Here is a 14,462-nt window from a genome sequence, read left to right as displayed (position 1 = left end):
GGCTTTGTAAAACATTCATACCATTTATACTTTTGCAACACCTGAATGAGACCCACCCTGTAGGCTCTTTGCACTGGCATAGTCCATTCCCCAGCTCACCAACGCCATGACCAGTCCCAACAGAACCAAGAAAATCCAGTCCTCTCCAAGCTTCCTGGTGATGTATTTCTGGATGCGTCTAGCACAGGCTGTGTAGGGAAGAGTGAACCAGAAAAACTGAGGCAACATAGATGAAGCCTGTATCTCCTATGCAAAGAACTCTTTTCTCCTATGCTGAAAAATGTCTATGGTAATGATTTGTTTGGGCTTGGTGTTGAAGGACCATTACAGTCTTACAGTCTTGCAAAATTCTTTGAACTTTCAAATACTAAAAATGAGGGGGGGAGGAGTGCTTAATTTAACATCTTGTACACTAGCAGCTAAAGTCCTTTTCCTCCTGTTATAGAGATCTGTTGTCGGAGAAAAGATTAAATTTGGAACTGGTCTTTTTTCCAAAGAGATCTTGGTTAATCCTAGGGTGAAAGTTGACATGCAAATCTCTTTTAAATCCAATGTGATTCCTTTTCCTTTCTTCTCTACTTCTCTCCTGTCAAAGTTTCCTTGTCTTTTTGCCTTGCTTAAATTCCATCTCTCTGGCTGGTCCTCCCAATATCTGTTCACAGAGTAATCACGGATAAATTGTTCCCACCTTGACATTTGGAATAGTGCTCTTCTTTTATATCTACTTGACTCTGACGTTTCAGGGGTCTTTCCTTGTTCTTTTGGCTCTGCCTCGTATTCAGTAGTTTTGCTGCCTCCTTCTCTGCAAAGTCAGTTATCTGGTCTGTGTATTGGCCATAAAGCTAGAAGAGCAGAAAGCAAGAGAGACGAAAAGGTAAGGCAAATGCTCCTTCACAAATATCATTAAAGATGAAAAGACATACCTACTAACAGTCGTAGGTGCAGACTTAAATGAACCCAGGCAGGGAGACAGAGACACAGAAAGTGTCAGACAGAGCAGACAGAGGCAGCTTCTTTTCTTTATATATACATATTTCTTTATTTTTTTCCTTTTCTCATTGCATCTTTTTTTTTTTTTTTTTTTTTTTTTTTTTTTTTTTCTGGGGGGGGTGGCGAAAAGCTGTGATCACAATACTAGTTGCTTTGTAACACCATCAGAAAGAGCAGGCTTGGGTCTGAAGGGAAAGAGATTGATCAGACTTTCTGGAAGCAAAAAAGAAGGTCAAAATAGTTCACATGAGGCTGCCAGCCTTTGAGTTATCTCATATACTTCAGCAGCACTGCAAAACAACTCTGAAGGTTTAGAGAGGTATCACACTACCAAATAGGTTGCAGGAATGGCCTGCATCTGTTCATCCTGCTGCCAAGGAATGCTTAGCAGGGCATGCAGCCACTAATGATGCCTGCAGTAGAAAAGCAGCAGCAGTAGCTCAGAAATATCAGACGGTACCACATACATCCCATTATTTACCCAAACCATCCTACCAAATCCCCAGGTATCTCCAACTCATGTGAATTTTATAACTACCTAATCTAGTCTTTGTCATAAAATACTAATCTTGAAATGCATTTGGTAATATGCAATGCATAAGTAGCTACATGAGCTTACCAATGACATTTCATACATGGATCTGTAGTAAACTTGACAGTTGTGCCAGCTTGTCAAAAAAGAAAACTCAAGGAAATGTGAAAGATACTGGCAATGCCCACTTCTTTGTTTATCAGATTCACCCAGGAGCAGCTATTCTCCCTCATTCTTTCATGGTGTAGATGGGAAAGATGTGCATTTGAAAAGCTGAGAATATCTCTCCTCTTCATATGTCATTCAATGAGCAAACTTTGACTTTTCTAGAGCTCAGGTTCCTACCTGATGCTGGGCCTGTGATCTAGGCACTTCCCACCTGCTAGAACATGACTTTCTGCTTCCTACCCAGCATAACATCTGCTTCTCAAAGATTTTTGGTGGCAGGAGGAAAGTCAGCAAAATTAGACACTTCAGCTGGAGAATGACTGTGCATATGAGAGATATGGAGCACTACCATGTGCTTAGGAGGTACTTCTATTTGACAGCTTTGCTTCTCCTCCTTTCTAAGTAACATAGGAGATATTTCTCCTATTCATTTGGGATTTCCATGAACTGAAACTTCATCCGTAGAATGGGGATAATGCAGCTGACTTATTTGTAAGAGAATTTGAGATCAGATAGACTCAGAGACTCACAGAAAGGTTAAAGCCGTAAGGCACCTCTGGGGGTTTCTCATCCAGTCCTCAACTCATAGCAAGCTAACTCCAAAGACAGATCAGGCTGCTGGTGACCTTGTTTGGGCAAGTCCTAAGCATCTCAAAGGATAGAAATTCCCCAGCTTCTCTGAGTTACTGTATTTCTAGATATCAAATATGACTGAAAATCCTGAGTAGTTTATTGCCTACAATCTGAAATAGTGCCAGAGTCCCAGAGAAACAAAGCATATGTATCAAGCATTCTTTAAGTGAGTTGAGACTAATTTGTTTTCCAGGACAAAACCTTCTTCTTTGTGTCTCAATAGACACTTGAATCATGTGCAATAACTCCCTTTAAAATCTGTAGTGTTTTTTTTTTTTTTTTTTTTTTTTCCACAGAACACACATCTAGGCTTTCTAAATTATCCTGTAACTGTAACTGGATTGGAAACTGATATATTTTAATGTAATTATTAACCCCATTATTATCAAAGCAGCATAGACAAATAAAGTGATACATACTCTTACCACTGAAGTATGGCCATGCTCTGATCCCCATAATATACACAGGAAAGTGAAACACCAGTTTGAAGGACTTGCCAGCCATCATATACAGGGTAAGCTATCACATATAGAATCCAGTCCTAAATAGCAGACTTCTTGTTTCTCTAACTGTGTCTATTTCAGCCAGCAATGCCAAGCACTAACAGATTTTAGTTAAATGCATCATTATATCACCTTAACTAATGTTTCATTTCCTTTACATGCTCATGAGGGATGAGTTTACACCAAACAGTGCTTAATCCAAACTGTGAATTTAAACCAAACTATGAACTACCCTGCCAAGTATCATGTTCAAATTAGAGTCTTCGACCTGCCCAGATGGAACACAGCATAACAATATAGTAGTATGAATGGTAAAAGTCCTCATATCATCTCCTAGTTTACTGATCCTTTCTGGCTGGAAAATGACAGACTCAGGATGTGGAAGAAAAGGAACTAGTCTCAGGACACAAAACTGAAAGTTTTGTCCTGGAGAACAGATTAGTCTCAACTCACTTAAAGAGTGCTTGAAACATATGCTTTGTTTCTCTGGGACTCTGGCACTATTTCAGATTGTAGGCAATTATGGGACAGAGAAAGAATCAAAATAATCAGAGGATGACCTTTTAGAAAAATGACATTAGGCAAGAAATATTCTTTCCATTAGTAGACATATAAAACTAAAACTGCAACATGGTAGTGCTTACACTGTCCTGTTCTTCTGATGCTACCTCTCCGACACAAGGAACATGGGGTTTCTGAGCACCACAAAAACTGGAAAGAATTTTAAAAGATATCAATTATCACCTAGACAGTTGAGCCAGAAAAGGTACTATTATGTCTAGATTGGCTAAATTCTGAGTGAGAACATGAGAATGGTGAAAAAACAAAAACAAAACAAAACAAACAAACAAACAAAAAAAAACAACAACAAAAAAAAAACAACAGAAGGTGTAAATACTGTTGGGAGAGAGAGAGAGAGAGAGAGAGAGGAACAACAAAAAACAATCCAGGGAGAAAGCACAACACAGATATCATTCATTTTCAGGGAGGAAGGTTTTACATAAAAACAGCAGGTTTCTCTTCCCCAAAAAGATGGAGAAGTTTCATTGCCTACATAACTGAGGAAAAGATACACAGAATCTCAGAGGAAAAATATGTACAACACCAGTCTCAAAAATTTTCTGTGAGCTATTCTGATGCTCAGCACCCACTTAAAACTGCACTCCCCTCTCGGTCCAAAGCCTAAGTTATTTCTCATGCCATTCAGACTCAACAATATGTTCTCCACAGCATACTCCAGTCCTAGAATCCCATATCTTCCTTCTTGGAGATTTTCAGAACTTGCTTGGACAACCTGCAACCTTGTAGTGAGCCCTGCAGTGAGCAGGGTATTGTCCTAGAGACCTCCAGAAGTCCCTTCCCACCCACATCTTTCTGCAGGTCTGTGTCTGAGAAGTCGGGTAGAGGTCTCAGTGGTAGGTTCAGTAAGATCTGTGTTTGGGGAAGGGAAACTGAAATTAGCAACCCACCAAGGACCGCCTCCAGAGATCCTTTCCCACCTACATCTTTATGTAAGTCTGTTACTCTGTAATACTGCATTGCCAAAATAATCATTACACACCCCTCTTACCACACCCGTCTGTGTATTGCTGAGGGCACTCTCTGCCATTAACACCCTTTCTACAGGCACAAATAATGTATCTTCTAAATACTTCACTGGTTTGAACTGCTTGAGGAAAGGCTCTTATTTCTCATGCAGAAAGAAAACAAAACCCTACAATGTACAAGAATGTAATTTTTCATCACTGTGTATTATATCATCTAATATATATCTACTGTTATCTTATTTGCACCAAACTGTGTATATATTATAATTACCAATTATTATTTTATGTTATCTACTATATTATTTTTGACTATCTATTATCAGAAGATCCCAGGCCGAAGACCAAGTTTCCACTGTTCTTTGCCCTGAGAAAGCCCAATCAAATCACAAATCCTGTCTGAAACAGCTTCCATCCTACGTATAAAACAGAAGGCAATAGCTAGCACCAGAAATTGACACAACAGAACCAAAATCTCTCTCTACCATTTTTTCACATCATAGTGAGGAAAAAAGTCTTTGTGGGTATTCTACATGGAAATGGATGGAAGCATGCACAGCTTGTTGCTTGTCATGTTAATAACGTGTGCATGTTTTTACAAGATGTGTACAATAGTATGAATGTTTATACTTTAGTTGCATGTGCATTAATAGCTAGCAAAATACACATATGCACAGGAAGTCTTGTTTTACAGCAATATACCTGCATACAAAGTTTCGTACATAAACCTACATGTGTAAATATGTGTTTATCCTGTTTATATAACAGGATTTTTAGGGCATATTTTCAGTAAAATGGTGAATGTCTGTCTTCCTGAAGACAGATAGTAACTGATTCCTGTATACAAGGTTTCATACTTAAATCTATATGCGTAAATACGTGATTGTTTATATAACCGTATTTTAGAGCATATTTCAGTAAAACTATAAATATGGCATTCTATTTTCAAGATTGAAAATTCTGTTCACAAATGCATAATTGTTGGGGATGTTACTTCCTGAAGACAAGTATGGGAATGCATTTGATGGTCTGCTTGTTTGTGCTGGAGATTGTCTACATGCATTGATTGGCATGTCTCTGGAGATGAATACAAAGAAACCCTAGTGCCAGGCAGCAAGAGCATGGAGGTAGGTTTTATTGCCTCACTATGTCATCTGTGCCAGCTTGTGAGACTGGTGTTAGTCATATGGGAATAGTGTGTGGGGTGGATACATATAAATTGGTATATTTTTGTGTATGCCAACTGAGGAATGAGATACATCTATGGGTCCTGAGGGAACTGGCAGATGTTGTTGCTAAGACACTGTCCATTGTAAGAATTAAAGTTGTGTTTTTGCAGCGGAAAATTCCACTAACACTGCATATTCAAAAGTGACTGTGCAGGCATAACAGTGGGGGGTATGTTAAGCAGATAAGGGGACAGTGGAAGGTTCCACTGTCTCAAAATAAGGAGGATGGCTAAGAAAATCAAGACAAGCAGTTGCGGAATCAGCAAAATCAAGAAGCTACAAAATCACGGGCCCCTCCAGTCTCCCCCCTCCCTTTACCTCCCCCAAAGAAAGGAGAAATTAAAGGTTGGACAAATAAAATTGTACATACAGGGCATAGTAACAAGCATCAGGTAGTCTGTGAACCTGTAGTACTCAGCCAATGAGGAAACAGGGGAGGAATCAAGCTTCAGGTAATAGGGGACCTAGGGCTATGAGATGCTTCTGCTGTGTGCTCCTGCTTGCAGGATGCCCACCACTGCAATCGTGAATAAAAATGCTGCTTCACTGAGCCTGGATTATTGGCTGCAGATTTTTTCTCACACTATCATATTTGTGAAGTCATGGCAGTCTGGTGAAGTTGCCACTGACTGGAAGAGGGGAAACATAACACCCATTTTTAAAAAGGGAAAAAAAGAAGACACGTGGAACTACATGCCAGACAGTCTCACACCTGTGCCTGGCAAGATCATGGAGCAGATCCTCATGGAAGCTATGCTAAGGCACATGGAAAATAAGGAGGTGACCGGTGACAGCCAACACAGCTTCACTAAGGGCAGATCATGCCTGACAAATCTGGTGGCCCTCTATGACAGGGTTACAGCATTGGTGCATAGAGGAAGAGCAAATGACATCATTTACCTGGACTTGTGTAAAGCATTTGACACTGCCCTCCATGATATCCTTGTCTCTAAATTGGATAGACATGATTTGATGAACCACTTGGTGGGTAAGGAGTTGGCTGTATGGTTACATTCAAAGAGTTGTTTGTGGTCAATGGCTCAATGTCCAGGTGGAGATCAGTAACTAGTGGTGCTCCTTAGGGGTCAGTATTGGGTCTGGCACTATTTAACATCTTTGTTGGTGACATGGACAGTGAAATTAAGTGCACCCTCAGCAAGTTTGACAATGACACCAAGCTGTGTGGTGCAGATGACATGCTGGAGGGAATGGATACCACCCAGAGGGACCTGGACAGGCATGAGGTTCGCACAGGTGGGCCTGTGCGAACCTCTTGAAGTTCAACAAGGCCAAGTGCAAGGACCCACATCTCAGTCAGGGCAAACCCAAGCGCAAATACAGGCTGGGTGGGAAATTGATTGAGAGCAGACCTGAGGAGAAGAACGGGGTGGGTAGGGGAGTGGATGTTGGTTGATGAGAATCTTGATATGTGCTGGTGATGTGCACTTGCAGCCCAGAAAGCCAACTGTATCCTGGGCTGCATCAAAAGAAGTGCAGCCAACACATTGAGGGAGGTGATTCTCCCCCTCTACTTTGCTCTCATGAGACCCCACCTGGAGTACTGCATTCAGCTCTGAGGCCTCCAGCACAAGAAGAACATGGGTCTATTAGAACGAGTCCAGAGGAGGGCCACAAAGATGATCAAGGAGCTGGAGTGCCTATCCTATGGAGACAGGCTGAGAGAGTTGGGGCTGTTCAGCCTGGAGAAGGCTCCAGGGAGACTTTATAGGGGCTTTCCAATACCTAAAAGGGGCCTATAGGAAAGCTGCAGAGGGACTCTATCAGGCAGTGTTGTGATAAGACGAGGGGAAATGGCTTTAAACTAAAAAGGGGTACATTTATACTAGATATAAGGAAGAAGGTCTTTACTATGAGGGTGGTGAGCCAGTGGAACAGGCTGCCCAGAAAAACTGTGCATGCCCCATCTGTGGAGGCTTTCACAGCCAGGTTGGATGGGGCTTTGAGCAACCTGGCCTAGTGGAAGGGAGCTGGAACTACATGATCTTTAAGGTCCCTTCCAATTCAAACCGTTCTATGATTCTGATTCTGTAATGGTTCCTGTAACGAAATGGGCATATTTCTTAGACTCGGTGTCCTGGCATAATCCACTCACCAGCGGGAGCTCAGCTCTAGCGGGGCGCATGCACCTCTCTATCACATCATGTCCCCATTCTTACCCTGCTAGGGTGATTACTGCACCAAACCATTGCTTTGTGTTAATGTAAATAAAGCATGAATTACTCAAGTCAGGCCTCCGTCCGGACACCTACCAGTTTGGGGTGTTGCATCTGAATCAGACAAGGAATGGTTTTGGAACAGTTTGGTAGAGGAAACATTTGCAAACTTTCAGATGTTTTAGACAGTTTCAGAAGAGAAATTCTTGGGTATGGCCATGGCACTGATTTCCGTCTTTTGCAACATGGCATATGCAATCCTTGTCAGGATGCTAATCTATTGGAAGAGATTTTCTTGGTGACAAATGTGTCTTTTGTCCTATCACTGGCTCACAAAATTATTAGGGATATTAATCATATTAATGATATTAATCAGTTATCTCTACCATCCCTCAGTCACTGACCTAATTATTTGTGTAGGGGTATTTGAGAAACTTCCACTCATATTTTCCCTGTATGAGTTTCACATTCACACATTCTCTCTCCCTCTCGTCACTGGACCAAATCCTACATTGCTCCAAGACCTTTTATGTCAGCTTAGTCTGAGTAGACTGGTAGGAAATAAGACACCAGGACTCTGCTGTAAAACCTCCTCTTTGCAGAAGGCTGTCCCAAATGGAGAGGTAAAGGAGATACAGAGGGCAATGAAACAAGAAGTCTTAACCAGAGTACATCAATGTAATAGATATTTTTCTGAGCCACTATCTGTATGAACCAGAGTGAGAGTCAGATCAAGCTTAAAGGTTAGAAAATCCCTCACAGCTCCTAGAGGGGCTACTGAAACTACCATTATACATGCATGGGTCTGCAAGCTTGATTTACTCTCTGTTCAAAACAGAGCTCTGCATGACTGTCCATACAGCTGTGCAAATGGATACCCATCTATATACATCACTGTTCTCTTTGTTTTTATTTCTTCTCCTGCTCTACTTAATATCACTATGCATCTGAAGGCAGGTGCAGTTTCTCTTTGCATTTACATGTACATTACTGATCTGACTGATTTTCCCCATCCCAGCTTGCCCATTCTAACTTTGTGGTCATAGCAGATGGAAATAATCCGTGACTTGAAATGCTGATTTCATTCAAAATTCTAAGCAAGACCTTGAAAATCAATGCCTTATCTGGAAGTCAACAAGAAAAAGGGAGAGTTGGTAGGATTGGGAATAGAGAGGGACATGATCTCTACAGCACCATTCTAGGAGCCCCAGGAGCCTATGTGATCCCAGTGAGACCTGAGCTGCCACAAATATCCCAGATGTCCAGCCCTACCTGTGGGTGGCTGAGGGAGTTCTCCAGGTAGTGCAGGTCGTCCCCTGTCCCCCCGGCCTCGCGTCCTGCCTCCAAGGGTATCCCGTAATGGGTGCATTTCTCAAAGCAGACATAGTCGTATTGCGGTGTGCCCCCCCACAAAGCTGACTTCGATCTGGATTCCTGCGTCATACTGTCTGAGCTCTCCATGTCTCTACTCTTTCTCATGCTCAGCTGCCTCTCTGGTCCTTACCTAGAACCACCTCATGGTCTAGCCAGAGAATAGCCTCTGTACTTTCTTCTGTTCCTTTCTTCCTTTCTTTATCTCATCAGACCACTCTGACTTGTTCTGTTCCTGCTCTCCCTTTTTCTCTGGCCCTCCTTCTCTTCCTCCTCCTCCTCCTCCTCCTCCTCGAATCTCTCTCACTTTCTCCTCCTCCTGACCAAAGGCAGTGATTGCAGGGTTTAACTATATTTATAGCAACCTTCCTCTGTCACATGATTCCCCAGTGCCAGGTCTGATCTCAGCAAAAGGCACTAACTCTACCAGGATTGAATATCAGGTGTGGGTAAGAGGGGAACTCCTGAAGGAGAAGGAAGGGGAAGGGGGAGGGGAAGAGGAGAAAAGAAGGTTGTAAGAAAGAGATAGAAATACAGACGCAGAAATAGACGGGAGGAAGCCGGAATGATTATCCAGAGGATCTCTTCCTTCATATCTGCCCATCCTGAGCAAGCCATATTTGTAATGAAAACAATATTCAATGGGCTTCTCTTTCTCTCTCAGGGTAATAGTTGTCCAAAAGACTAAGGAACAGTCATAAAGATGACAATGCTATTAACTATGATGAGATAAAAAAAGATGGGTGTACAGTCTGTGTCGCAAGACACTTTTGCTAAGTCAATAGTCCCCAAGAGAACCTGCAAGCCCTAAGGGACAACTCCAGAATCCATTTAAACTACAGAGCATTAGAACTTAATCTCAGGATGATATGCTCCTGAGCCTTTAAGATTTCCTTCTTGAGGAGTGCCCAGCCTTCCTGGACTCCTCTGCCCTTCAGGACTGCCTCCCAAGAGACTCTGCCAACCAGTGTCCTGAACAGCTCAAAGTCTGCTCTCCAGAAGTCCAAGATAGCGGTTTTACTGATCCCTCTCCTGAGTTCACCAAGAATAGAGAACTCTACCTTGCCGTGGTCACTCTGACCAAGAAGACCTCATGACCACCACATCTCCCACCAGTCCTTCTCTGTTTGTGAACAGCAGGTCTAGTGGGGCACCTCCCCTGGTAGGCTCACTAACCAGCTGTGTCTGGAAGCTATCTTTCACACTCTCCAGGAACCTCCTAGACTACTTCCTCTGAGCTGTACTGTATTTCCAGCAGGTATCTGGGAAGTTGAAGGCCCCTACAAGAACAAGTGCTGATGGGGCTGGTCACTACACTTCTCTGGCTGAGCCCTGCACCTAATCACCACAGTTTGTCCTATCATCTTATTTTTCTAATTTAGTCTTATTTTAATGGTGTATTTTATTTTACACTATGTATTAACACTCTCCTGTGTGTGTGTGCACTGCAAGGCAGGCCTAAGTTCTGGGCAGGACTGCTGGATGGACATATGGGCTATTCCAGGTAGTCAGAGGATCTGTGAATGTGTGTTCTTGTGAACCTGGAGAGTGCTCTGTGTGTGTGTGTCTTAACTAATGAACTTGTATCTCTATCAGTCAGAGAGGTGGAAAGGGTCTTGGCTGTTTGTATCTGTTTTACTTGAGTCCTGTGCATAAGCGCTGTTGAAGGAAGCCCTTGACCAGGGCAGTATTTATGACTGATTGTGTCAGTGTCCTGTCTCTGGGATGCATGCTCAGCTTTGCTACCAGCTGAACCTGAAAGACAAAAGTGGCAGCCGCATTCCCAAGGTCCCTGGGCACTTGTCTGAGCCACAGTGTCTGGACAGGAATGGTCCTGGGCCAAAGCAGCTATTGGAGGCAACCACTCTCTTGTCACTCTTTACCTCTCATAACACAGGGTAGCTACTCTCAACTTGTTCTGAAATCTTCTTCTGTTTCGGACTCAAAGAAGAACTTGTAGGTCCAATGGCTTGTTTACTTTATCCAGATGGCACAGTTGATCTAATGTAACATACTGCTCCAGCTCTACCCATTGTCTTGCCCATGTTTTCAGATTACTGGAGTCCCAAAAGAACAGAGTACCGAGCATACCACCAAAAAATCTGCCTTTGCACTGCTGCTGCGTAGTAACTGCTGCCAAATCTCGCATCACATCACTTGTAATTTCATGCCACATTTGCTCTTTATATATTTTCTTTATTGCTCATAAATCCTAGTTTCCATTGCCAAAGCCTAGCACTACCTTTCTAGCAGGACACAGCAATGTAGTACTACTATTGTTCAGGAGGTTACCAACAGATTCAGGAGACTTATCACAGAAATGTCAGAAGATGTTAAAGAAAAAAAAAAAAAAAGAAAAAAAAGAAAAAAGAAAGAGGAAGATATAATAAGCACCTTGTACTAGTCGCAAATACAGCTAACCTGTAGATGTAGCTTCTCTCAATTCCCTATGTGCATCTAAGCATGCTGAAAGGACTAACAAAGGCTTTGAAGGCCTTAGTAGGACAGTTTCTAGATTGCCCCATAGCAAGGGGACACATTTTCAGCCTGCTCAAATACTACTTTCTTCTTCATGTATAACAGGCCCTACAGGTACTCCAAAGTGTATTTCTGTGGTAATTCCTTCAAGCATGACACTTGCCTGATGGACAAACCTACAGCTACAGCCCAAAGGATGGTCTAGGTGAAGAAAAAGAAAAGAATATGTTAGAAGAACTCTCACCCCAGACAGGTTTCTCCTCCAGTCAGCCATCTATCTCCCTCCTCTTCCCAGTTTTCTCTTAGGTCTCCTTGTCTTTCTCTGCCTTTATTCCTTTCTTCTGCAGGCTTTTCATGATGTAGAAATTTAGTCCCCAGCCTTTATAGCTAATGCTCTGACATTATGGGGGAAGGGATGATTGAAGACCCACACTTCTCTAATGGTCCTGTCTCAGGGAGATTTATCACCTGAAATCCCAGTGCTATTAATCAACAGTGACAAGGTTAACATTTTCCCCTGTGCCCTGCCCACAGAGATATTATAATAACTTCTAAGATTTCTCCTTACACTAGAACTTTTTTTGTTTCTCTAGTAGATCTACCCAGATCACAGCCTCACTGTATATGAACCTCATGGCCCACCAACAGACTGCACCTTCACAGAATCACAGAATCACATTCCTCTGGAATGAAAGATCACACCTCTTGTTTGGTTACCATCAATACTATGTGTATAGAAATTATAGGAGATGGTGATGTAGAACACTCTAGCAACCCAGACTGAGAGAAGATGACTTTGCGGAAGCAGAGTTATTGTTCCTCAGAACTGTCCATGCAGAATAGAAAAGCAGTCATTTATGAATAAAAGAAAAATAATATTCTGTGCTTCAGTCAACTTAGTCCATGAGGTCCATACGGCTGTGAAGCAGACGATATAAAAGATAGGTTATAAGACAAAATAAACTGTAAAGGTGAAAGGAAAAAAAGTAGTTTTAAAAGAGGAAGAAGAGGAATGTGACAAAAGGATTACTACTTAACAGTAACAAAATCTACAAGAGATAAACCTGGAGGCAATAGGAGACAAAGAAAGCATGGAAAGACATGAAGGATGAGATGAGGGATAGGAAGTTAGCCACAGCAAATGTACATTGCCTCAAACAGTAGCAACAGATGAAGAAAAAAAAAAAAAAGAGTGAGAAGGTAGGAAAAAGACTACAGTGGCCTTAAGACTTGTATGTGAGAGCAAGGTGTTTAAATGGGACATTTTATTAGAGAAGACACTTGTGGAGGCTTTAAAATTGCAGTTTGCAGTTGGAACTCCGGGAGAGAAAGAATGTTTTGAGTTAGGAAGAGAGAGGGAGATGGAGAAAAGATGCTTTTATAGTGAAAGAAAGAAATATACTATGGACTAGGGCTTGAACAGCAGAAAAAGTGAGACATTTAAGCTGTGCAACAACACATTGTAAACAAGACTGAATATGGAGAAATGATGACAGGGAACTCTCAAAGATAATTGGAAAGACAGGTTCAGTTTATAGTGAAAAGTAAAAAGAAGTTGTCCAGAAAGTTTATGGGCTTTTATCACTGAGAGGTGACAAGCTAATATGAAGATATTTAAGAGGACATGGACTGACTAATACCAGACTGAACAGAACAGAATTGACAGAAACAGGGCAGATCTTGAGAATTATCATGTGATAACTTAAATAGGGGAATGATGGAGTTACCAGAAAAGAGGCAGAATTTAAAAAAGATCTCATGATTGTAACCAGGTAAACATTTAAAGGAAAACAGGGACATGAAAGTCCCACTAAAGTAAATGTTGAAATAGATGAACCTGGAAGGAAACTTGAACAGATCATGATATGCCATGACTTGGCAAAAATGAAGTGAGATGGGTAGATAACTTGTTAATTTGGGATTGTCTTATCTTACGTTGCAGTATGGTCACAGTTTGGACCTGAGTGTGAAAAGAACAAGTAGAGAGAAATTAAACAAACCCAGAAGCAAGAGTGAGACACAGAAAACCAGAAGAAAGAGAAGACAGCAAAATTAGGTTTCATAAACTGACCCGAACTCACCCAGAATTTAAAGACAGATCTGTCTAGATGTCCTGGTGAGCTCTCCAGTTAGGCTCAGCAGGGTTCAAAATTCAAAAAACACACTAGTCTTTACTAGAATAAAAACAAGATTATTTGATTTTTTTTTTTTTTTTTTTAATAGAGAAAATTCCAAGGATATATGTCATGCAGTATAGCAATAAACTTATAGCTTATACAAAACACTTCCCCACCCACTATGACTTTGCAGGGTACATTCTTGCTTCCAGGTCCAGCTTGGTTGCAATTAACATGGTGACTTTCTGAGCTGCTAAAATTTTGTGCTCCCACTCTGTTGCCTAGGAGATTGTTTTCACACTTCTAAGGCTGGGCTCCTTTCTAGGGCTCTTCCCCTACAGCTGCTCCTCTTAAATTGCAACCCTCAGTTCTGTCTGAGACTCTTTACCCTACAGCACCATATAGCTTCTATTAAATCAAAATGGCTCTCCAAAACAAGAGGTACTTTGCTGATGGGGGAAGATCTGATTGCCTTGCCTTAGAATAAACTGAGAACAAGTATGCATAGCATGTATGCAAATATCAAAGAGGTATATCAAAAATAAGAGATTAAAATTAAAAATAGACTACATGGTGGTGAGAAGCACAAAACTTTTTACAACTGTATTATGCATTCGACAGTGGCTAGTCAGTTAGAATGCTCAATGCACGGTTTGAAGTGGGTTCAATGGATCTCTGCTTATTTTCTAGAATAATGCTGCATTAACAAACATGATCCGAAGT

At 41.6% G+C, this 14,462-nt stretch overlaps 1 protein-coding gene across 1 annotated transcript in view; it reads right to left on the bottom strand.

Moving 5' to 3' along the window:
• CLCN1 (chloride voltage-gated channel 1) overlaps positions 1-14,462 on the bottom strand; it is a 63,489-nt gene that overhangs the window by 32,588 nt on the left and 16,439 nt on the right. The window contains exons 2-3 of the mRNA XM_032190247.1: positions 689-842; positions 57-188 (exon numbers count right to left, since the gene is read on the bottom strand). Of these exons, the coding sequence (XP_032046138.1) occupies positions 57-188; positions 689-842 (286 nt within the window). The remainder of the gene's footprint in view (positions 1-56; positions 189-688; positions 843-14,462) is intronic.

This window comes from Aythya fuligula, chromosome 1, assembly GCF_009819795.1.
Source record: "Aythya fuligula isolate bAytFul2 chromosome 1, bAytFul2.pri, whole genome shotgun sequence".
NCBI lineage: Eukaryota > Metazoa > Chordata > Aves > Anseriformes > Anatidae > Aythya > Aythya fuligula.
Note: the sequence above shows the minus strand (reverse complement) of the source record. Positions and strands in the feature narration are given on the sequence as shown.